Genomic DNA, 24,906 nt, shown 5'->3' on the forward strand with positions numbered 1-24,906 from the left:
GAAAACTGAGGCACAAAGGGCTCCTCCAGACCAAACCGCAGCCTTCAACCACCAGATGCACTCCTGGGTGAGCACAGAGAGATAGGTAACAGGGCTGCCCAGGAGCACAGGCAGGCACGGGAGGACATGGAGTGCACCAGTGTACCCCAGGAGCTGATAACCAGCTATCAGGTCTTCCCCTTCCTTTGGCTACAGCCTCCCTCTTCTCCTTCTCTCCTCCTGGGAAGCCCCTGGATCACTACACTTCTCTTACTCCAAGGGGGTGAACCTCATCCTGGTATCCTGCTCCCTGCTCCTTCCCAGGATGACTCTCTCTTTAGAAACCAATTTATTTTGGTATGAAATATCAAGCGTCTGATCTCGAGTTTTCTTGTAAAGTGTGAGCAAAATTAGTTCAGCTGCTGACTTATGTCAGAAAGGGAATGGGGGGGTGGGGGGTGGGAAATATCCCAGCTCCTTCCCCGTAAGCTCCAAGTGGAATTTTTGCACTCACATAAATAAAAATTGGCTCCTTATGAAAAAAATGTTAAACTCACATCTCTGTTTTCAGCGAGTCTTAAAGGTTCCTCCAATAAATTTGGTTGTTAGCTCAGATGCTGGGGCTATGGAAAAAGCAGGAGGGAAGTGTTGCTGGCTCTGGCACATCCATCTGGGTTTTTCCAGCTGAGCTGAAACATCTCTATTAAAGGATGCCCCTCTGCTAACATCCCATCAGCTTGGGCAGCTGAGCCCCTGAGCCTGCATTGACCCCACACACCCTTGCTTCTTGAAGGAAACAAGATTTGGTTAGATAAAATTCAGAAAGCCTTCAGGATCTGGGGTGAGAAACTAAGCTTCAGAAGACAGGAGACTGGAGATCAGGGTACCAGTGTAGCACACACAGAGTTTCTATTCTTGATTTCCCTCTAGTGCCCTTCCTCACAAAAACCAGAGGGAATACCTTTCCTGGAGCAGCTGGATTTACTGCCACGGAGCTTCATGGGGCTGAAGGGTTAGGGGTGCTGTACAGTTTTCCTCCTCACACACCCAAGCTTTGCAGCACCAGGTTTGGATTTCCAGTGCTGCCATTTTGTCTCCTCGCTCAGAAAGTGGTAGGATTAAAGAGTAGGAAAAACATTTCTTGGACTGCAAAAAAAGGCAAATACCTCTGGAGAGAACAGACCTGCACTGTCAAAAGAGAAATACCCTGGTATACAGTTACCCCTAAGAAGCTTTTGCCTTAAATGGGGTGTTCAATGGCATCAAATGCATCTCTTGCCAAAAACATTTTAAGCCTCCAGCTTGAAATAACGGTAATAAACCTGCAGCAAAAAAGGCATTAACCTGTTCTACCACGTCAATTCCCATGATCTGAGTGGAGACAGTAAGCCATTTTCACAGAGATGGAGGATGTTTTCCTGTTCGCAAGTCACTGGTTTTCACTGCTGCATTTGATGCCGATGGGCTGTGCAGTAACAGATGAGTTACTTCATACCCCTGAGAGGAAGCTCTCCCACCTGCAAGAGGGGGAAATCCTTTCCTTGGGGTGATGTTTGGGAGCAACATGTTAGAAGTGGTTTAGCAATAGCAGCTCACCGTAACCTTGACAGAGTTTCTCTTTTGACATTAATGATCGGGGGGGGAGGGTGGGGGGGGGTGGTTCTGCTGGACTACAGATAAGAAATCTGAGAAAACCCCGTACCTGGTGTGTATGCATGCACACACAGATTAGACTTCTGCTCCACAACCTGATCCCATTTCACTACATGGAAGAATCAACACTCTTGGAACTCTGCAAGCTGCAGCCTGATGGCAAAAGCACGCTGGAAAAGGGCTGGTACAGATGGGCACTATGGCTGTTTGAGGATCATGCTCTATGCTAAGAGCTTGTCAGACCTGAGGGAGGCTCATGCAACACAACACTGACCACCAACACACACAAGATGGCCCGGATGGACCCCTGCACAAGCACTGAGCTGTAGTAATGATTCCCCTCACTTTCCCTTCCAGTCCAGCCAACAATGGCTTCACAATGAAGCATCTCCCAGACCTGGGAGGTTACAGCACTCTGGAGAGCCCTGTTTGCTCCAGGAAGATGGGAAGGACCCAAGCCCATGGCAAACGCTCCCCTCCAACACCATCCCCTTCTCCTCTTCCAGTCCTCATTTAAAAGCCACCAGCCACTACCTCTGAAAAGGTTCTCCCTTCACAGGGGATGAGCACCCATACAGCCACATGTTGAACTCAGGACATGGCACCCTGGTGCTACCAGGCAGAGAGCCCTCCAGCTGGGGATGTTTCCAGGGTATAAATAATACTAAATATATAATTTATACTAAATATACTAAATAATGGTTAAAGGATTTCAGTCCTTAATTTCTGAGTTGTCCCAGCATATCTTTCAGGCTTGCACCTTGTCTTTTGTTGCACAAAGATGCCTGACTCAAATCAGGAGACCAGGAAAACCACCACTCAGCACATACTTCCATAAGGCATCCAAGTATGATCTGGGATTGGTGGGGGGGGGGAAGCACACTGCACTTGTAGAACTCACGTGTGTCGTCCCTGCTGTGAGTTTTGCATGGGCAAAGAGCCAAGCCCCATGTGCCTGATGAGCCAGAGGACAGCTCTACTCACACCCAGTGCTGAAGAGAATTGATCCAGCCTTGACTTCAGAAGGAGCCAGGAGAAGACACGTGGCATGGGCACCGTTTGGATGCAGCCCCCCTGCCACCTTATACAACAAGATGTGTATTTCTATCACTTTTGAGGCTCAGTCTTGGGGAAAAAACAAACAAACAAACAAACAAAAAACCCTAAAAAATAATCCCAGAGGTTCTGTTGGAGAAAAACAAAATTGAAAACTAGTTTTCAGTTCTGAAGAACTGATGTTCTTTCTTAATTCATTATATACTTCTGGTTTTTTCCACCCTTATGTTCTGACACTACTGCATACCTGTTCCCTGGAAACCAGAATTAGTGTCACAGAATCAGAATGGTTTGAGTTAAAAGGGGCTTAAAAGCTCATCCAGTTCCAACCCCCTCTGCCATTGGCAGGAAGACTTCACACTAAACGAAGCTGCTCAAAGCCCCTTCCAACCTGGTCTTGAACACTGCCATGGATGGGGCAGCCACAGGTTCTCTGGGCAACCGGTGCCACTGCCTCACCATGCTGACAGTGAAGAATTTCTTCCTAATGTCTCATGTAAATCTCCACTGTCAGTTTAAAGCCATTCCCCTTTGTTCTTTAACTAAATGTCCTTACAAAAGTCCCTCACCAGATCTCTTGTAGGCCTACTTTAGGTACTGGAAGGCTGGTATAAGGCCTGGTATAAGGCGTCCTGGAGCCTTCTCTTCTCCAGGCTGAACAAACCCAACTCTCTCAGGCTGTCAATTCATTTCTTACTAGGATGTATAACCTCCTTCAGCACAGGAGATCCAAAATCCCCCACTTGAATGCTCATTGAGACCGTAGACGTGACAAATTTATGGATTTTTCCAAGACTGGGAACAATTTATTTGAACGAAGAATAAGATTTTCAAGAATAAAAACAACTTCCTACAAGCTAGGTGTGAAAAGCCACCTGACTGCCTGCCTGATGAAGCTGAGGCTGAGTCATCCTCCGTTCTCTAGCACAGGCACAGAATTACCTACCGGAATGCTTAGAAAAGCAGGAAAAAAAGGTACTATTTTATTTTTCTGAGCTCAAAAATTGATTTGGCGCCTTGCATTCTAACATCTGTAATTAGAGTAATTTTAAAGTAATAGAATATTTTTAAAACCCCTAAAATACATTTAAAAAGCAATACAGGGAAAAAAACCCCAAACCCACCACAGAAGAGTCACCATTTTTACTCCACAAATATATATGTCTTCACATATGTGTACAGAGTATGTAATTAACACTCACACCAGGAAAAGAAAAGCGACTCTGGCCTTTGCTTATATAAATACCAACAGTTCAAAAAAGCAGTTCAGCGTGGGATTTTCAGCCTTTTGGAGATAGCATTTTGTGCAAGAAGTAAAAACATGCTTCTTATCTCGCATGTTCCTTTTGGAAAGTGATTTTTCATTCTTATATTGGACAACATGCAAAACCTACCTTGCACTACAGCAAATTATGCAGGCAACCTGCTGGACTAGGTACTTTCAAACCGCGTCAGCAAAACTTAACAATGGAGGAAAAGCCTCTTTCCCCAAATACAAGTTAATCCTCATTCCTTTATGAGCTTAGACACATTCATCTGTCCAACTTTCTTCAGGCATCCAGGAAAAAGAAAAGGCAAGGAATGCAAGCAGAACAGTATTGCTGCGCTCTCTCTGCAAGACTGGCTGATGATGGCTGCTCACACAGAGAATTCAGCAGACACCCGAAGGGGCATTACCACACCAACAGGGACAAAGGGCCTTCTTCGGCTTGAAAGCTCCATCTGGCAGCATTTCTGCTGGAGATGTCAGCTGGCAGCTCAGCACAGAGCCAGCAGCAGCCTCTGCACCTGCGAACCCTCTGCTTGCACAAGGAGCTGCTCTGTTTTCTTTCAGCAGAAACTGCCTCACAGAGCTCGGGCTTGAGCATGGCAATAGGAGAAAAGCAAGCGGCAAATCACACTTTCCGCAGCGTTGTGTCGCTTACCTGCGATGCAACATCATTTAGCCCAGTCCCCAAGATTATAATAGCATCCTTCCTTGGGTGGTATGGCTGCAGAAGCGGTGATGTCATGGGGAGGAAGCAGTAACAATCATGTGACTGTATCCTCCCTCTATAGGGTATCTGATAGGAGACGCGGCCACAGGCAGCTGGACCAGTCTGTAATCCTGCAGGATTAAACTCCAAGCCTCTTTACCCTGCCCTCCCTATTCGGTTACCCTCAGAACACAGGCTGCTTCCCCCCGCCCCTAACCTGAGCTAATTATTTTCAAAGGGGTTTGTGGATTGTTCTGCTAGAGCGACAACGATCACGTTTTTCACAAGGAAAAAGCACAGTAAGCGTGCTGTGTGCAACCCAGGAATTATTCCTGTTGACTCTGCAGCAACACCCAGGCGTCAGATTTTCTTTCATCTCTATGAAATACGTAATCGCAGCAGCTTGGAAACAAGACAAGCCATGATTTCACCATCCCTTGCATTTTTCCTTCTCCCGGGGCTTCATTTCAAGCTTATCCACACTGACTTCCCTCCATCTTCTGCATCATATTCAAGCTTCACAAGCTTAACTCAAAGGTTTAATTTCTGTTACCTTCACTTCGCCCCACCATCTATGCATCACTTTACTTGCAGCTTTCTGCCTTTTTTTTTTCAATGCAGCTGTCACAGCTTGAAAGATCCTCTCCCATATGCCACAGCCTACTTTTCAAAACTTATGCAGAAGTTTTCCTATCGAATATTTAAAAAATAGGACATCCCAAAATGATTTAATAAAATAAAAGAAATAAAGAAAAAATATATAAGAAAAAGAAACCCAGGCAATTAGCCTGACCCCCATTTTGGTTAACTGAATATTACATCTCAGAAGCATATTTTGGGGGGATTTTGCGGGTTGTTGGTTAAGAATTTTTTTATACTCTATAACATATGTGAGTTCTGCAAGAAACTTAATGATTTCTAATTTGCCCAAGCCACTGGGATAGCATTCTGCAAGGCAGAGGTTATAACTGTACTTTGCGAAGATCATGTACATGTTTGTACTTGTGCAATGTGTTTTATTTCAGGACATTCACCTTCCCACTCATTTTGCCGTATTTGGAGCAGTCTGGTTTTATCTTTAAGGGCATCCAGGCACGTATTACTAAGGAGATGCAATGGCTAGGAAGGGGGAGACCTTGAACAAGCACCCATGAAAATATCCCTGGGTGACTAAAGGCACTCGCATGACTTCCACTCACTCCAGAGGTTGAGGAATGCAGTTCTGAAGACCTTTTTGCCCCAGTGTGTCTGAGCAGGTATTTATGGGTGCACTAGGAAGGCAGCCTAGCCCGGCAAAGCAAACCAGTTGATTCGGGGTGTCCAAAACTTTTTTTTCACAGCTTGCCCAAATCCTGTCTGTAAGCTGAAGACCTCCTGCGCAGAAGCAACACATTGGATCTTATTGTGACATCTGAACACTGAGCTTGCTTCACCTGAAGTTCCCACACCTTTCTGGAGTGAGGAACATGCCTTTAGGGAAAAAATCTGATCTGGAGATGACAGTTCCTCACCACTCAGAGCTGTAAAGAGCCCCAGGCCTATTACAATAACCATGAAGTGTGGAAAAGCGAGAGAAGTCCTAACTTCCTACCAGTGAATGTTCTTTGTGCCCATTAAAATCAGTATTAATAGGCCGACTGAATTCTGGGGCAGAAGTTAAACAACCACTGAGCACTTAGATTTTCTTGGTAATGTGTCTTTAATTTTCCTTCATCAGTTTATGAGAGGAAAACATGGAAAACAGCAAGCAGCATTTAACTGGTCAGACACAAACACCTGAACCCAGAACTTGTGTGCCACAAAACACACATGGAACAAAAACACCATGCCCAAGGCACAGAACAGCAATTTCAGCACTAACCAAATGAGCACAGAGGTTTCAATTCCCCATTTTTCTCCTGGATACACTTCCCTAAATTAATTTCCTAATTTTTCCTTGTCTATTACCAGAGCTGACCCCATTGAGTCTCCTGCTAAACGCGTATTCTTACTTGGATTGTCTAACTGAAAGCAAAGAGACAAAATACCTAATTCTCTATAGAAAATGTGATTCTGTAACCTAGATATGTATGCTAAAATTTAAGACATTATTAGAAATCACAGGAAACCAGAAACAGCTCCTAAGAAGTTTTTAACTCCAAGAATACTGAGATTTTCCAAAGTGCAAGCAAATCACTTATCTGACATTTAGAGATTCCAAACCCAATCAACTTTACTGTTTGGTATTTTCTTCCAATGATACCCAGTCAGCTGCACAGTCTCAGGACAAAGATAACACTCTTCACACGATCTTTTGGAAAAGATTGTTCTTGCTTTTGCTAGCCCATGATTTCTCAAATCTCTTTGTAAATACGTTTTTCCTCCTCTCAAAGATTTATGACTATAATTAAAAAGGAGACTGGAGTCAAAATGAGCTGTAAAGTGCCCTCTTCCCTACGAATTCCAACTTCAGTTTTGCATCCAGTAAAAACAAAATACACAGTTAATCCAATTAAAAAAGAAGAAAAAAAGCTCCTTCTATACAGCACTTACCTTTAAGTCATGCAAAGTGCTTACAAGAACTGCAGAAAAAATATATGTAAGACTTCATTCTCATAACAGAAACCCCACACCAACGTACCCATTATAGCTTTTGTTGTTGATCCTGATGGTAGTGAGACAGGGCCGATTGGTATTCCAAACTACTATTTCTAGCTGACTGTTTAAAAATAACCTAAACTCTGTCATACCCTTAACGCCTTGCAAATACTGCGCAGAGGCAGGAGTCACATGTCCATACTGCAATTTTGCCTGTGCTCCTGCAGCTCAGGGCTGTAGAGAGAAACTGGGAAACTTGCCTTTCTGTAACTACAAAGGTTTAGCATTTCCAGCTGCAGTAAAGTTCAGCCTAAAAAAATTAACCAGTATTCTTTTGAGTGGCTTCCACTTTGGAATTAGTCATAGGTAAGATATTAGAGAAATGTCAACTTACTTCCAGTACAAACCTACAAACTCTAGGTAGGTAAAGAAGGCAGTTCAACCTGTTGTAAGAGGGGCTACATAGGAATTCCAGGAATATTCAACTCTGAGCCTCCGATACAGCTGTCAGCTTATCACAAGCGATAAGCACACGGAAAAACATACCTGTCATTCCTTATACTCTGCATCCCTTTCAGGTCTTCAGTGTAACCTCTCTAGTATCTCTGATTTCACGTATTTCCTTTTATTTGAAAATTCATTACATTAACCTAAATGACAGTTGTTCAACATTTCTTTACAAAAGCTTCATGAATGTGGCAAGTATAAACTATTCAAAAAATGTCTCTGACCTATAACAAAAATCTGTTTCCGTTTATGGCAAATTATTTTATTTTGTAGAAGAAATACTTTCAAATAATACAAAAATGACACAATCATACAGAACTGTGACAAAAACAAGAGAGATGAATACTGAGTATATCTCATTACCACATCAAGACAGAACTCATTACAGCAGTCAGAATCACAGACCCACAAGATACACTGACAACATCTCAGAGCGGTCATTATTTAAACACACCAGCTGAAACCCCTGCCAGAGAGGCCACCAGATACTGCCCCTTAGTTATACAGGTACAGACTAATTCAGGGAGGAAGAGAGATCCCTATCCTAACCCTGCTCAAAGTGGGCCTAATGTGACCAGGATGTTCCAGGGTATGTGCCCAGTGAAGTCCTCAACCCTTTCATGGACAAAGAGCTCCACCCCCCTGGGCAATCTCTTCCAGTATCTGACCACCCTCAAGGGACACATGGTGGTGGCTGTTCTTAATATACATCAAGTACTTCTGCAAGTGTCCCTGCATGGTAACTTTTGATAAAACACTACTATGTAAGGGCCTCCACTAAAAATGAGATGTGAAATTCTGACAAACTGTTCAAGGAATGAGCACTGAAAAGCTTGCTGTCCCTAGACTTTCACCCAAACACTATAAATTTCTTACATGATTTGTTTTTTAACTGCATAGTTTCTGAGTATGTCTAGTTGTGCCCAAGGAACCCAATATACACCCACTGAAGCTTACTGGCAAAAACAGACTTCAGGATGGTTAGCCTGATAAATGCTAAATATACTCTAATTTTACGTATATCGCTATATGATCTAATCACTTGATGCCTGCAATGATTATAGGCCATACTAGGAAACAGGGAATACTACCTTAAAGGTCTGTGGTAATCATCCTCATTGATTAATGATTTAGGTTTACAATCTTTTCCCCTATTACTTTTTGCCTCAGCTTAAACATGTAAAACCAACTCAGTTTCACTTTCAGGTTTTCCTGATCTTTGACAGGTAACAGAGTATAAGCTCTTGAATCCCACAAAAAACACTTACTTACAAAATACTTGAAAATATTCTGGCTGGTTCTGGTTAAGTATATTTAGGCTTTGGCTGTTGCTTTCATTTCCTGACATACAAAAATCTGGAACCAATTCAACCTTTACTTTAATGAAGAGACAGTGGGATCTTCCTATTAGGAGATTTCAGCAAGTTGCAAAACCAGTCTTGTGTTGGGCACCTCTCTTTATAGGTAACATATAATTAGAAAAATATGAGGAATTCTATTATAGTAGCTTAGTAAAGAAGTATTTTTACATACTTGCAGGATGCAAGGACACAAAACTGGCATTCTCGGGAATTTAGGGTGACAGTCTTTCACTAAAATGGTCACAAGTAAAAATATTTCCTACTGGATTTTAGCTGGTCCAACTAGCAATCAAGTGAGCTGTACCTTCCAGAATTATACACCTTCCTCCTGGAAAGTGTCACTGTTCAAAAGAACTTGCATGCAGTAACCCAAAAATACATCCTTCAGGATGAACACGTGTTTAAGCACCCTTCCTTAAAGCAGCTGCTTTCTGGAATCAGCGCATATGTATTTCCTGAATCAGCTCATAATCTTTAAAATTGAGAAATTACGATCATATTCCTTTAGTGGCCTTTCCACACAGCTAGCTCACTCTGCTCTTTTAACTCCCTTTCCATTAAACAGCAAGAGAAAGACTTGTCACCCTTTTCCTTCCTCCGTTTAAAATGAGAATCTAGTTAAGAATATAAAGATACTTTAGACACAACCGAAATGAAAACAATCTATTAGTGCACAGTAAGAACATGCAAATGAATTCTGCAATGTTTAACATCACTTGTAATCAGTGTTAAAGACATTGCAGGTGATAATATTTTGCTATAACACAGACAGTGCTAAAGGATACAATGTACATAATAAGCTACAGATAATAAAGCTGAAAAAAGTGACAATTTTAGAACATAGTATTTTCATTTCAGGTATCAGAAACAAAACCAGCTCAATGGTTCCATTCTACTGTATGACAAATACTGAAGAACAAAATTTCAGTCTTAAAATACATCTTAAAGTAGGTATTTTCCTTCAAGGAAAAAAGGCACTATAAATAAATTACACTACAGTGAATTTGCCTGAACTCACTTTGTTTCTGTCTTCCAGCCTTTAAGTCAAATAAAACAGCATAAAAACTGTACACGCTCTTAACAGGATAGTCGATCTTTTATAAAATAAGTTGTCTTCAGAGATGTCAGTTTCACAACAAGGAAAAACCAAGCCTTGTTGCAGTCACTATTATAAAATATATATGTATATATATTTATATATATGGTTTTGTTTACTTTTACTTTTTTTACTTTTTTTATTTTTTACAAAACGTGTATATTAGCTTTTGCACAATTTTTTTAAGAAACTTGGCTAATCTAGTAACTTCATTAAAATAAGAGCGATAAATACTTCATGTTTACAATGCAACATGTCATACATCATCAGCTGGCAGAGGAGGTATGTTAATCCTTGGTCTTGTAAAAAAAGCTATCTTCTCCCTGTGATCAGAACAAGATAAAAAGGAAGCAAGTCAAATATATGCCTACATTTTTCTACCCCCAAGAACATGGCTTATTTACTCTAGTTAATGGTTACTATTTGTTCCTTACATAATGAACTGATGGGTTATTTGAGTAAAAGAAACATATAAAAACTTACAGAATTATAAAAAAAATTGATGCTTAAGTAATGAAGCCTTCCTGTGAAACGGGTATTGGTCATCAATGCCATTTCTACACAAAATAAAGTCATAAAAACCAACCCCAAACATAAAGCTAAGAGAAAACACATACTGTGTGAACACACATGAAGCAGGAAAAAAAGTCCAAAGAAAAGGCTTCTTGAGAGAAAGCTGGAATATCACTCATTTTTAGGGAAAGAGTGCTACTAGTAGTATATGTATGTATATATGCATCACGTTAAACAAAATATGCCCACAGGCACGCATTGAAGAACTGACAAATCATGTGAACTTAACAGTGACTAAACTAAGTTGAAAGAATCACCTAAGCTATGGTTGCACTTGAAGACCTTTCTTCTTTTATTTATATCTCATGTGGTTTAGAATCATAACACTGCAATTTTACCTTACCTTTGGCTCTTTGCACTACAAATAATCCAAAGGAAACTCATGTGTCCAAATCAACATACAGTTAAAAATGACTAGCTATGTAGAAGACACACAGAATTTAAGCTTAATGCTTCAGAGAGCTCTAACCTCTCTAATGAAATGTTGCTTTGCTATTTCAGGACACATTACCACTTACCTAAAAGTCTGCACCTGAATAGGCTCCTTCTGATTTTGCCCACGCAACTGGTATATTTCCTTTGATGCTTTCTTCAGCATCTTTTCAGCTGCTTGCTCTTGGTGATGTTCAAATTTGGTCTGTCTTGTCTGAAAATAAGAATATAATGGTTAAAACAATCATGTGAATAAATAAAACACAAGAATTAATATCCAGGCTAAAATAATGAATTTTTTGCCACTCACCATAGTAAACCCACACAAATACATTGTCTGAAGTAGCTGATCTATAAATTCAAAATGCTGACAGTGTTGTTTCATTTCCTAATGCTCTTCAGACATACATGTATTAAATTTCTGAAATTTACCGCTAATAGATCTGCCAAACCAGACCTCAGAATAAATTTAGGCTCACTCCTCTGATAATCCAATGACAAATTCTGTTTGTTGTGCAGTTTTTGTCACTTTTTGCCTTTCACTTCTTTCTCCAACAGGAAGAAAAAAAAAATAAAAATCAAACACTTAGGGAACAGTCCAAATACCCGTAAATATTAAAGATCTAATCAGCAATTACTTCTTTCAAAGATCAGAAGGAACTTATTAAAGTTCCAATAGTATCTAAAAAAACCCCAAACTGAAAACAAAAAGTGTCATTGACAGTGTCATTCTCCAGTAACTGTCCTCAAATAAATACACAGTTTGTAATAATTGATGCAATTGTTACTAGGATTGTGCTAACTTGAAGACTAATAAGCAACATTCATTGTCTAAAGTTCTGTAAAAACAGCTCTTTAGACATTAAGCAATTTTGAAATCAGAAGTTTATGAACACGTTGAGTGCTCATCTCATGTTACCATACCTGCCTTTCTGCTTCCTTCAACAAGTTTCGGAATCGCTCATCCCGAAGGACCCAGTGGGGCAGATCTGTCTGCCCTCTGAGTTGGGCATCTTCCAGACGCTGTCTCAACTCTCTTAAAACACATATCTCCTCATTCAGCTGTCTCTGTCTAGTTCTGGATGCCTGGAGATCCAGCTCCAGGTCTAAGGATGTCCTTGCCATAAGCTCAGCCAAAGATGATCTGCAGGACTGCTGAGTTATTAGGATTCAAATAAAATACACAATATATTACTCTCAACATGGTCTATCTTTAGCTATATAGAACATACATTTTCTGTACACTTCACACACAAAGACTTTCTTGACACAAAGTTTTGAAGACATTATTTATATCCCACAGTGAAATTCAGCTTACTAGCTGTAGGGCTTTTCTGTACCATACATAAATGTTGGCTAATGTTTCCTATCACCTCCTTTTACAGTCTCCTTTTGGCTTATAACTATTTAACTAATTTATGATTACGAACTAATTTTTCATGTTATGATGACACACGGGATACAATATGAAAAACTCAAATGGAGTCATGATGTCAGAAAATACTGTACTGAACAAGATTCTCCTTTTAAAGGGCTTTATTCAATACTGATTTTAAGGTACATTCTGAATCAAAACTGGAGGCATGGTTGTCTACTTGCCTACCCCAGCAAGAACTACTGCTGACCAGACTAAACTGTATGCAGTTTTTATACAAGACATTAATGCTTTACCTGCCCTTCTCTGCCCTCTTATTCAGCAGTGTGCAGGGTGACATGGAGGCAAGAGAACAAATTAACTTATTAACTAACTGAATAATTAGGCCTCAAATACTATAGCTTGCTAGGCTGCATGGAAGGGGAGCCGGATGTTTTGCATCACACTCACACACAGTTCTCTCAGTATGCACCCTGCATCATAAAATTAGATTTTAAAGTTAACAGGCTTTACATCTAAATCAATACTAATTCAGTCCCCATTAAACTAATTTTTGTTTGCCACACCTCTTCTTCTCCTCCTCAATATATTGTTCACAACTATATTTCACTATGTTTCAAGCTTAAAAAACCCAAATCAAACCCAAAAAACATACCCTTCCCCTTATTACATTACAGAAGCCTTATGCATTTCCAAAAAACTTCAGAACGTACCTGCAGACAACTAAAGCTCAGCTATAAAAGTACCACTGCTCTAGCAACTTCATGAAAAGCAAAAACAAGTTTCCAAAGTATACCTGCTTATACCGCAGAGTACGCCTCTCCAATGTGTTCCGGACGAAAGGGGATTTCCTTGGCAGAGTTGAACTGTCACTGTCACTGCGATACAGCTGATTAGAAAAGATAATTGAAAAGATATGGTTTACAACGTCATCTACATTAAGAAATCTGTATTTTTTTCTTTTGCTTTTGAGATTTATTTTTTTCATTCACTGAAGCTGTCCTGTTTTAAGCAACTGATTTTTTTCAGCTTTATTAAAAAAATACATGCTCATGCTGTATAGTTACAATAATTTAAGAAAGTTTAAAAACCATCAATGTTTTACAGCTAAGTTTCATCAAACATTCTATTACATATTCAGGACAATGTGACACCCCACACCCCCCCCCCCGAAAAAACAAACAGGGGAGAGAGTAGTTAAAGGCACTAACACTTCTTCTTAAAGCACTTACTATTGTGGGCACAAACAATAGTCTTCCACTTTTCCCCCTCATCTCTGATTTTAAGTAAATTCAGATTAAGTGAGGATGTTTAACAATCTTTCCCTTCTTGCACTACCTTTATTCTGAGGGTGCTTTACTCAGATTCCCTATATAACAAACAGATATGGAATCCAGAAATCCAGCTGAAGAATATGAAGGGTGCACTGCATGTAATGCAAATAAGAAAGCAAAAATTGGTTTAGGAACATGAATAAGTGTTAAAAATCATTACTGTGCCTTTAAACTCAAGCTCTCAAAAGCTTATGAACGAGAACAAATAAAGCTATGTGCATTCCACCAATATTGCAAATTTGGATTGATCTGCAACACCGTGAACCAGCTGCTTATTAAGCCTTTTGCCATTGAACATAGCAATCAACTAACATAAGCTCAGAAACTGTTGTGCTGATACTCAGCTACTTGAACCAATGCACCTGGGAATCCGAGATCCCACTGTAACAGGCACCCTATGACTGACATTCATGTCAAGCAACTAGAGTCATAACAGTATTCATGCAATAACCCTAAAATTATGCATTCAGTCCTCTATCCCAAAATCTTACATACCTGAAAGTTAAACATGGTTTCTAAGCCAACTGTTTGTATATTAGACAGCACTGTGCCTCTGTAGAATCAATCACTCTACCTTAACATCTAAGGTTGTCAGGGAAAGAGCTTATCATCTAATTTGCCACAGATTCTTAAAGTTTAAATGAAGTAAATTCAGGTTTAAACTCTTAAGAACCAGGGAACCTCTTCCCCACTGTAATATTTAAATGCAATGAAAGATTATTCATTAGTATTAAAAAGCAGCATATGTTTCTTATAAATGTAAATAACAAATTATGAAGAAAGTACAAAATACTTGTGTGGAGGCCCTTTTCCTCTCCTTCTTTTTAAGCCTTACTCACCCTGCAAACATATTGACTTCGTGCTCCAGGCGAGAAGGTCTGGGAACGAACAATAGTGCTGCTGCGAACAAAAGCAGAACCCCGTGGCCTGCGGCTAGTTCTCTCTTTTGGAAGAACAGCAACTTCTTCAGGAAACAGATCCTCAGTGTTAGTTTCCTTATCCACCTAAAATTTCAATGAAGGAAATATTTTTGTTTTTTCCTTACTTTTTCTCTCTCACCAAAAACAATCAGGCATTTCAACAATATCAAAAGCAAACAATTTGCCCTGCTAGGTTCAAGCTTTAATGAGCACTGAGAACTGAGGATGAATCACCTTATTTTTAAAAAGAGTTCTAAAACTAGGCCATTCAAAAGTGCAAGAATGCCTTTCAGAAGCCTTTGCTGCAACAGTAAAAATTATCACATGCATTTGTAACGTGAATCATAGATACAGGTTACACGGACTGCATCTAGAATTAGCAATTGGGCATTAACCAAGCCACCATCGGATCTCCAGCCTCAACAGAAGAAAACAGAGCCACCTTCCTATAAGCAAGGTGACTTCTGAAGCAACCACCTTAAAACTGGAAGAAGTCAAATGACAGAATCACAGAATGGTTTGGGTCAAAAGGCACTTAAAGATCACCTACTTGCAACCTCCCCTGCCATGGGCAGGGACACTTCTTATTAGGCCAGGCTGCACAAAGCCACTTCCAACCTGGCCTTGAACACCTCCAGGGATGGGCCAGCCACAGCTTCTCTGGGCCACCTGTTCCAGTGCCTCACCATTCTCATAGTGAAGAATTTCTTCCTAGCATCTAATCTACCCTCTTTCAGATTAAAAGCCATTCCCCCTTGTACTATTATTACATGTCCTTGTAAAAAGTCCCTCTCCAGCTTTCTTGTAGGCCCCTTTAGGTAGTGGAAGGATAAGGAAAAGAAACTCAACAAAAAGTAACAGAGAGACTGTTGAAACAAAGATAAAAGAACACTAAAATATTCAGAAATACAGACAACATATGCTACTTTAGCAAAGCTTCCAAACTTTAAGATAATTCACTCCTTGACAGGAGGTGTATCTTCCCTAAGGCAATACAAACAGCTTATGTTCCTCTGCTTCAATGGAAATATTCTGATTTCAGCTTGTTTGGGATTATTTTCAATGTCTCATATCTTGAATACAAAAGATTTTAAATACATCACTTTCATCACAATTGTTGAAGGTCGTGCTCATATAATGTTGCTAATGTCATTTCTGATTCTTTTCTGTCTTGATCAATTCAGACTCAAACTCAAGGAACAGCAGCAACACACTCTGTGTGTGCCATTGTCTTCTCTCATTACCTTTAGTGGCAGAGGCTGCATTTTTCCAGAACTGTACTGGCCTGCTTGAGCTGCAAACGTGTGTCCAGCTAACGAATCCCCGCAAAATGGCTCTGGATAAGGAGGACTAGTCTGGGTACAATTACTGCATCCACTGTCAACAGATTCTGCTTGCCAACTCCTAAAATCAGAACATCACAAGAGTGTTGTAGGTATTAAAAAAAAACGCACTTACACATCATGTTTATGTATTTCATTATTCAGGACAGTTAAAGAGTATTATTTCTACAACGAAAATACAGAATTTTCAAAGGGAGAACATACCCCACTTGCACTTCTGTAGATGCAGACAAGCAAACACATTTCATGCCAAAAAAACCCAAACAAACCCCCCAAAAAACATCCTCCCTAATTTTCTAAAAGTCTATACTCTGGCCTTCATAAAAAATACAAAGAACATAGTAACAAAAAGAACAGCACAACTCACGTAACAAACTAGGAGTATTATTAAATGGTGAAACAGCATTGTAACAAACCCTGAAATAGCAAAGAGCTGTGCTGCATGCTCTCTCCATAAGCACTGCAATGCATATAGTATTTGCCATTTTCCAATGTCCACACAAAATTTTATTGTTTAGTACAGCACTGCTACAAACCCATTACAGTTGCCTCCTTAGCAAAATTTGTTTGATATAATGTTTTCCCACTCCCCAAATTCCAAGTCCTCTAAACTCAGACAGCTATTTAAAGATGGTTTTCTCCTGTTTGCACATGATCACATAATGATAGAATTTTATACTCTTAACACTAACCAGAAGCAGATCTCCGAATAAGAACCTGCCGTTTCTCCTTGCTGTATTTCAGACTAAATATAATTTGGATGTTTGCTGAGGTATTTAAACTATTTTTACCTTTCTGATATGGCTTCTGCCTGATCTTCCTTTCTTTCCATCTCCAGGATTTCCTCCTCTGTGTACTCCAGTTTCACTCTCTCTTCTGCTAACTCTCTCTCAACTGCTTCCAGCTGGGCAGTGGTCCTGGCTAACAGGGCTGTCACTGCATCCTGAAAAGTAAGAGACGTCAAATAAATCTGAGCAAAATAATATATTTAATGTATATCATTGAGAGAAACCAAAATAAAACCATGGTCTTTTTTTCAAGAAACATACAAGTAAACAAAATCTGTCCTGAATATTAATGATCAAAAAGTATGCAGTGTTCCATGTGTGCAACTTGTCAGAGAAACCAGGCAGAGTTTATCTCTCTGTGCATCATCCAGCAAGCTAGGTCAGAAGACACCTCTGGAGGTCACCTAGTCTGATGTCCTGCCCAAAGCAGGGACAGCTTCATAGCTACATCTGGTTGCCCTGGGCCCAGCCAAGGGCTGAAAATATCTCCACGCTTGGAAACTGTACAGCCTTTCTTGACAACCTCTTGAAGTGCAGTGGCAGAAATTTTTAATACGTTTTAGTTAGCTGGACTGGAAGTGTGCATACAAACATACACAGAACACAATTTCAGTCACCTGTCCAGACACGATCTAGCTTTTAATTATTAAAATCCAGCTCTTGCCACAAGAGCCAAATTAAGGTATCACCTTCTGTGTACCTCAAAAACAAGCTGCACAACCACTCACTAAGCAGGTCAAAGTAAACAAATCACTTTTTTTCAGAGCCATACTGTTTTAACTGTAGTTACATTTCCAGAAGACCGGGGAATACTTTCTTCACACTGGTTTTTGTTCTTTGCTCTCTGGGGGTCTGAACCAGTGAAGATCTGAACAGTATACCAGTGAAGTTGCATCTCACTAGAACTCTCTGCATCAGTCAGGTTTATCTGAGCAATGCCCTGTAAAAAACAAGAATCATTGACCACAATAAGGTAAACATACTCTTGAAATGAGAAGGTGTCTACCTTGCAGTATATTTTAATTATAGTGTAAAACCTCCACTTTATCAAACATTAACAGCATCTCTTAAAAAGATAGTTTTTTCTGTTGTGTTATGATATCTAAGATACTGAATTTCTTGTCTCTTGCCAACTCCCAGGAAGGATAAAAGTAGATATTCAATTTTGTTAAGTTGAAAAATAAAATTTCCATGACTGATGTAGATATGATTGCTAATATTTTACTAAACAACCTTCTTAATTACATATCTGATTTCAAAATCTGCTTAAATTAATATTACTTTAACAGCATTACTTAACTCTCTGTTCCTCTGAGGGAACTATCTTTTGAGATACCCTTTCATTCTCTGGTCCTCAGAGTCACCTTCCAGAGGGGAAAAAAGAAAACATGTTTTTCTGCCTATTTATATCGTAAAGTAGTCAAATAGGCCATAAAGACATTCTTCTACCTTCCAAGCCATCCTTATATCTCCCTTACATCCTTACATTCAGGTGAAAATAGGTTCAATGGAGGCTTCCAACTAAAAGTATTCCTACATTAAAGAATCCCTACTCCAACCGACAACAGTCATGTAAGAAATTACTGTGTGGTGACCTAAATGAAAAACAACTGTGAGCAAATCCATGCTCATTTTTATTTTTGTTTTTGGTTGGTTTTTTTTTAATCCATTCACTAGTTGGACCAAAACAAACAGCTGGATGGAATGATTCTAATTGTAAAGGCAGTAGGAAATGTATGCAGAAAACTCTGATCAACTTTAAGCAGGTAAAGAAACAGTTAATTAGAGAAGAATAATAACAAAAAATCTCTGTATTGTTTTTCTAAGATTTTTGTTCCCTGGGGCTCTGTTTAAACAGGTGTATAAAGGACAATGGAGAAAAGTTTCTGGAAGCAACAAAATAATGTATCAGGATACAACACGTTACTGAGATACTGGAGGTTACGGACATGCCTTTTATATATATAACAGAGATGTCTTCTAATTATCTACTGGCTTTGATACAGGGTAATAAAGAAATGTGTTAAATAAGTTACACTTCTGCATCGGAGATGGAAAAGACATGCTGGGTTTAGTTTCAGAGGAAGAAGGTAAAGCTATTTTCCTGTCATCAATACTGGAAAAAACATATATTGACTTCCAGGATGTCTGACACTGCCCTACAGATTGCACTTATTAAGCAGTTAAGAAGGCCTAAGAAGCTGTTAACTACAAAGTGAATCACTAAATGGGACGAAAATCACTAACAAACCCTATTAAGACTAATGAATATTTCACCTCCACCTCAAGATCTGGAGCTCGCTCAGAAGGATGAAGGCATCCAGGTGGATCTGCTAGCTGCCTGTCACATGACTGTTCTGATGTATTTGTTAACAATTTGGATGGTGGAATAGTGAAAGCATTTATGAATCTCTCGGTGACGTCAAACAGAAGGATTGTGAAATTTATGAAGAAAGGATCAGAATTTAAAATTATGTTAAAAAATAACAAAATGAAAAAAGAAAAGTTACACTCAAGAAGAATTCAAATAAGACATAGGGAAGAATTGGTTTGTCAGGGCTGTAAAAGATCAGAAACTGAGAGTGAAACAGCAACGTCATGTGATTGCAGGAAAGGCAATCATGTTTCTTTGATATGAGCCATGTATGCTAATCACACAAAATAACTCCCCTATTTTCAACAGGGGATGGGGCTGTTGATGAGGCCAACAGGGGAGAAATAAGCTAACTTAATGAAGCACAGTTTCAGAAAGCTGTAGGAAAACAGAAAAAAATCTTTCAGCAAGGCACAGCATATGAATAAAAGTCTGAGGGAATGGAAAGACAATCCCACAAGTTTAGTAGACTTAGTTCTCTATGTAAGTGAAGTTTAGAACTCTTTGCCAGAATTTTTTTTTTTTTCCATTCCTTGTTATGTATGAATATTTCTGTAACTTGGGATAAAGTCCAACCTGGCTTCTGCATTTAGGAAAGCATTAAACTGGCACAGTCTCACTGAAAAGAAAGCAGTCATCAAGAACTTCAGAGATGTATGGATGATTAAATAGACGGAATCTCAGTGGAAGAGACTTTGAAAGACAGAGACCATCATGGCAGTTCCAGAGAGATGTAGTAAATGATTTTGCAATTTGAGAAAATGCTTATTTACATGATTTACATAATAAATTTATAGCAAGAGGGCAACAACATATTCTTTAAATATGTACTTCAATGCACCTACCTTAAGAACCATTGCATTGTTTCTCTCTTTTTAAGTAGCATTGTTAACTTACTCCTAGGGTATGTTACCACCTACTGTGAACAAAGACATTTCTGACAAAACTACACTAAGATTAAGAAAGAGAAAAAAAATCCTACCAACACAACCTGAAGACCTATAATTTTTCTGCTAATTCAGTAGAAGCAGTTAAAATAAAAGCACCCTCAAATTAGATGCACTTGTGTTAATATAAGGATGTTTTACAGTGAAATAGCTATTTTGTTTTCCAGAGGAAGAGGATATACCAGTGTAAAGCATTATACATCAATATATCCATCTTGTTCTCGAGATGCTTTCTGTATCATTACAATGTAGCGTAAAAAAGACAAAACTTACTGCATACAAGATCCTAAGCCCACTTCTGCCAACGTTAAGACCACTGTTCATATAAGACACTACCTAGTTTTAAACGTGGGCTAACAAACACACATTCTTGACCAGATTTGCTCAAATAAACACCTATTCTCCACAGTCCAGCACGACAGTGAGATGCCTGTAACCCTTAATTACTTTGATAGGCTTAAAAAAAAACCCAACAAAGCATTTCACTAACCCTTTCAAACCCCTCACTGAAATGGCAGCCCATTCACTTCAAAACAGCCATGACATCATCCCCAAGACACATTTATTCAAGCACGTTTATATTTGCAATAGTTAAATGAAGCTAACATCTAAAGTTAACACAGTTAATATGTGTAACCTATTTAAACAATTGCCACATTTATTCAAATGTATCTAAATCAGATATACCTCAACCGGTTTTAAGTGAAAGGGTAGTCTAACAGAAACCTGCTTGGACCAGTACTATCCAGTAACAAAGTTATCATTGATACTACAGCAGTCTTCTTTGCCTGCTGTTACAGCTATATAGCATGAAAGGGTTTATATTTGTTACCTTTTTATTAGGAAATTTTTTAATAATACTGATACATCGTGTGTTACAGTGCCATGCAGAATGGAAGTCTTGAGCACTATGTAGTCTAAAAGCTGTCAGATGAAGATTTTGGGGAAAGGTTTCATTTTTTACATAATGCTTTCCCTTCTTGCACCAAAATTTAGCAATGGCAGACTTTTCAACTTTCCCCACAGCTGACATTTTTAAAAAACGCATGAAATAAAAAGTTTACTCCTTATTTACTATATGCCACAGCAATGAATGCAAACCTTATATCCATTTTCAACATGCCTGTGCAGTGTATGACATTTAAGCAGTGTTAAAAGTGAATGCTCCAACCCTCAACCTCTGCTAATTCTGCCAATCATTTCCAAGACTTTATGTAACCTAAATGCACACATTTCAACTTTCTTAAATTCCCACCTTTTTTATTAACAGAACTATACCTACATATGTGAACAGGCACATTAACATGTATGTGTACCAGCAAACCTTACAAAAAAGTCTTCACTTTCTGTTTTTAATCTTAAAATTACTCTTCAAGTAACTTTAATTTCCCATACCAAATGGTTTTTAAGACAAAGGACCACTTACCAATAATTCTTCTTGTTGCTGATGGTCAACTGAACAGATATACAGCTGCAGTGATTTTAATTTCAAAACACTTGAATGCACGGGGATTTGGAAAACTTCATTAAATATTAACGGAGTTTGGAATTCCAAAGCTCTAGAGCAGTAAGTGGTTGGTGTGCCTGACTCAAGTGGTGGCAAATAAACTCTCACATGACTGGGAACAGCAAAATAGACAAACAGCACAATTCAGACAAAGAAAGCTATTTTGCATTTCTCAAAATCAAGCAAAAACATCAATGCAACTTCTACTTTTAAGAATCAGCTCTGGGATCTCCTCATTACAGAAATTTACTTTGTATTCTTAACATGGACAATCTGCAAAGCTGGTTTGGAAATGCTATTTCTTTTTTTTTTATATACTTTTTTTTTTTTCATTTGGTTCTTAAGGAGAGGCACCAAGTGGCACTTGAGATGCCTTGAGGTATCCAAGGCATCTACACTGGACTAGCAAATATGACACAGGATATATGGGAGAGCTACAGCCTTCCCCTGAGCAGCAGCAGCTGGAGGCCAGGTGCTATGCTATGCTGTTTCAAATGGAAACACATGCCAACATTTAGGCTATTGAATTGCTATCTAAGTGTCACTGACCCATTTCTTCCTTCCACCCACTAAGCATACCTTCCTCTCCCTTCCCTTAAGAAACTCAGCACAAAAGGATGGCAAAAGAAATCTGCAATCACTGCATCCATCTGCCATCCTAAAAAAACCCCAAAGTTAAATATATGGTACCATCTCATTTCAGACTCCAAAACACCTAAAAAACAGAACAAAATCCACAACCATTTTAATCTGATAGAAGGCAGCAGAGCTACTTGAGGTGTTCCTATATTCTCCCTGTCCTGACTGCTTGTCCAGCACCTGCAATAACCTGCTTTTTGCAATAGCTTCCCTTGTGCCAGCAAACAGCTTCCTGCAACTGTGTTGTGAAATAGATTAGAAAACTTGCCCGAGTTACCAAAAACCTGCCCAAAACATCATTAAAAAAAAAAAAAGCCGAACAAACCCAGCCCAGCTCAGAGGCTCACTCAACATGGCTGCATGAACTCTTACAGCAGCAGAGATGGGTTGACACTGATATCCAAATAAACGGCTAGAGGACAGCTGGAAGAGCTCACTATGATGGAGGTGCAGCACTGGAGGGTGGAGCATCAGTCAGCCAAAGAGTTTCACATGCTGTAAAAAGGGAATGATACAACTCCTCTGCTGCAGGTAACCTCCCCCCCTGCTGCCACCAACAGCTGATTCAATGAACATACAGCTGCATGGAGGAGTTCATTAAACTGGCTAAAAGCTTTTTCTTGTTTTGTAAGATAAAGTTTTTTGAATACTCAAACCAGCTGATCTATGCTACAGCCATGCAGTTTTTTTTATTCCAGCTGAGATAGTTAACTAAGAAGGATGGGTAGTTAACTAAGGATGAACGGCTTTTTTGAGAGTCATTTGATGGCCAATTGCTTGGTGACAAGTTCCAACAAACCCTCTAAAGGGATTTTTTTTCTTTTGTGACTCCGCTTTCTTCAGATGATGCTTCTTTTCCTAATCACAAGGCAACCCAGCTGACTATAACTCAACACTTTTTTCCCCTATCACATGCCCTTGCACTCGCACTGAAAACAAAGCAAAAGACCAACACTAATGCACTAACCTATAGGAAGAATTTCCACCTGAAGTTTTCAGGGTTAGAAAGATTAAGCATTCTCAAAGATCAACTCATTCAGTGAGATGCATGTCAATCTAACAAATCCCACAGAATGACTTATTTTACAACACAACAATGTTATCATACTTCCATTTTCCAGTTTATAAACAACCTCTCCCAGAGATAAAGATCAACAATTTTCATGAGTTGAATTTCTTTAAAATATGTTAAGATACATATCAGTAGATAAAATGGTGTTTCATGGCAACATATCATTGTTTAAGAAACATTTATTAGAATAAACTAAGCAATGTTCTACATAATGTGACATGGAATTAAAAAAAAAAAAGCACAAGCTGCTATAGGCTAAAAAAAAAAAATAATCACTTGCTTGTACTGATTCTCAGCTAGTATTTGTGCTAAAATTATATTCAGAGGGTGTTTCACAGATAATTCAAGGCCAGCTGTAACGGCCGCAAATGTGTGCAAACTTTCCTGTGCATAACAGACACGTAAGAACATGGGTCATTAGAGACTATGCTTGTTATCTGACCATTATGAAAGAGGTTTTATAAAAGGGACACTTTGTGTCCATAAAATTAACCTTTTCCTCATGTAAACTACAACATACCGTCTATCTCCACAAATGGCTTAATTCTGCATGAAAGCAAACAAACCTATGGTATTTATGACCGTAAATACCATAGAAGGTACAAAATGAGCAATGATCAGACTTCAGATGAAATTTGAACTTACATTCTGCAGTTTTCTTTAACAACTAGACTAGTAAAATTCTTCAGCTGCAATACATGGACTAACAGATATTCGCTTCCACTGTCATGCCTGGAAAATAAATTTCCTGTGTTAGTCACCAAGCATCAATATTTTGCTTAACAGCTAGAGATGATAGACTAAAAATTTTAAGAATGTAAAAGCACCTTTGCTGTTAAATCCCTTACACAAATCAGTTTAAATCAAAAGCAATTACACATATCACACTCTGATAACAGAATATTATTATTTGCTACAGTAAGGAGCTTATCAGAACTAAGAGAATTAAACATTATTCAATTTGAAAAGCACAACATTCCTTACTGTGACTCTTGATAGGGAACAGGTTTTATAAACTACATTCCTTGATTTCCACAGTTACACCATATGTATATATGTGTTTGTACACAAAATGTGTAATAACGTATCAATTACACCAGACAAAAATCAGTCTGCGTTATTTTCATTGGTTAATGAAATTAAATAAAACCCTCTACTCTTTCATAGAATCATAGAATAGTTAGGGTTGGAAAGGACCTTAAGATCATCAAGTTCCAACCCCCCTGCCATGGGCAGGGACACCTCGCTCTAAACCGTATTACCCAAGGCCTTGTCCAACCTGGCCTTGAACACTGCCAGGGATGGAGCATTCACACAAATTTTGAAATGGAACTAACAAACCTAGTTGAGATCTGAAAACTGCCAAGGTTGGAAATTAATTTTCTAACACTTAGAGA

General features: G+C 39.0%; 2 protein-coding genes across 6 annotated transcripts in view; both read right to left on the reverse strand.

The window, feature by feature from the left end:
* The window catches only part of CLCN4 (chloride voltage-gated channel 4), a 40,641-nt gene extending 33,273 nt beyond the window's left edge, over positions 1-7,368 (reverse strand). Inside the window, exon 1 of one of the 3 annotated variants that reach the window (XM_061366468.1) lies at positions 7,285-7,368. In XM_061366468.1, the coding sequence (XP_061222452.1) occupies positions 7,285-7,288 (4 nt within the window). In that variant the 5' untranslated portion in view covers positions 7,289-7,368. Of the gene's footprint in view, positions 1-4,613; positions 4,758-7,196; positions 7,221-7,284 lie in introns of those variants that run through there. The other 2 variants (XM_061366470.1, XM_061366469.1) reach the window with 2 other exon arrangements.
* A 620-nt stretch (positions 7,369-7,988) lies between these two features.
* The window catches only part of WWC3 (WWC family member 3), a 105,431-nt gene continuing 88,513 nt past the window's right edge, over positions 7,989-24,906 (reverse strand). For 2 of the 3 annotated variants that reach the window (XM_061366467.1, XM_061366465.1), the window contains exons 14-23: positions 24,155-24,241; positions 21,718-21,910; positions 17,743-17,910; positions 16,974-17,125; positions 16,084-16,243; positions 14,759-14,923; positions 13,382-13,474; positions 12,135-12,365; positions 11,297-11,424; positions 7,989-10,528 (exon numbers count right to left, since the gene is read on the reverse strand). In XM_061366467.1, coding sequence (XP_061222451.1) covers positions 10,462-10,528; positions 11,297-11,424; positions 12,135-12,365; positions 13,382-13,474; positions 14,759-14,923; positions 16,084-16,243; positions 16,974-17,125; positions 17,743-17,910; positions 21,718-21,910; positions 24,155-24,241 — 1,444 coding nt within the window. In that variant the 3' untranslated portion in view covers positions 7,989-10,461. The remainder of the gene's footprint in view (positions 10,529-11,296; positions 11,425-12,134; positions 12,366-13,381; positions 13,475-14,758; positions 14,924-16,083; positions 16,244-16,973; positions 17,126-17,742; positions 17,911-21,717; positions 21,911-24,154; positions 24,242-24,906) is intronic. The other variant, XM_061366466.1, reaches the window with a different exon arrangement.

The sequence above is a fragment of the Neopsephotus bourkii genome, unplaced genomic scaffold (genome assembly GCF_033783945.1).
Source record: "Neopsephotus bourkii isolate Nb327-2 ecotype Australia unplaced genomic scaffold, CSIRO-AGI_Nbou_v1 NB_1346, whole genome shotgun sequence".
Taxonomy (NCBI): Eukaryota; Metazoa; Chordata; class Aves; order Psittaciformes; family Psittacidae; genus Neopsephotus; species Neopsephotus bourkii.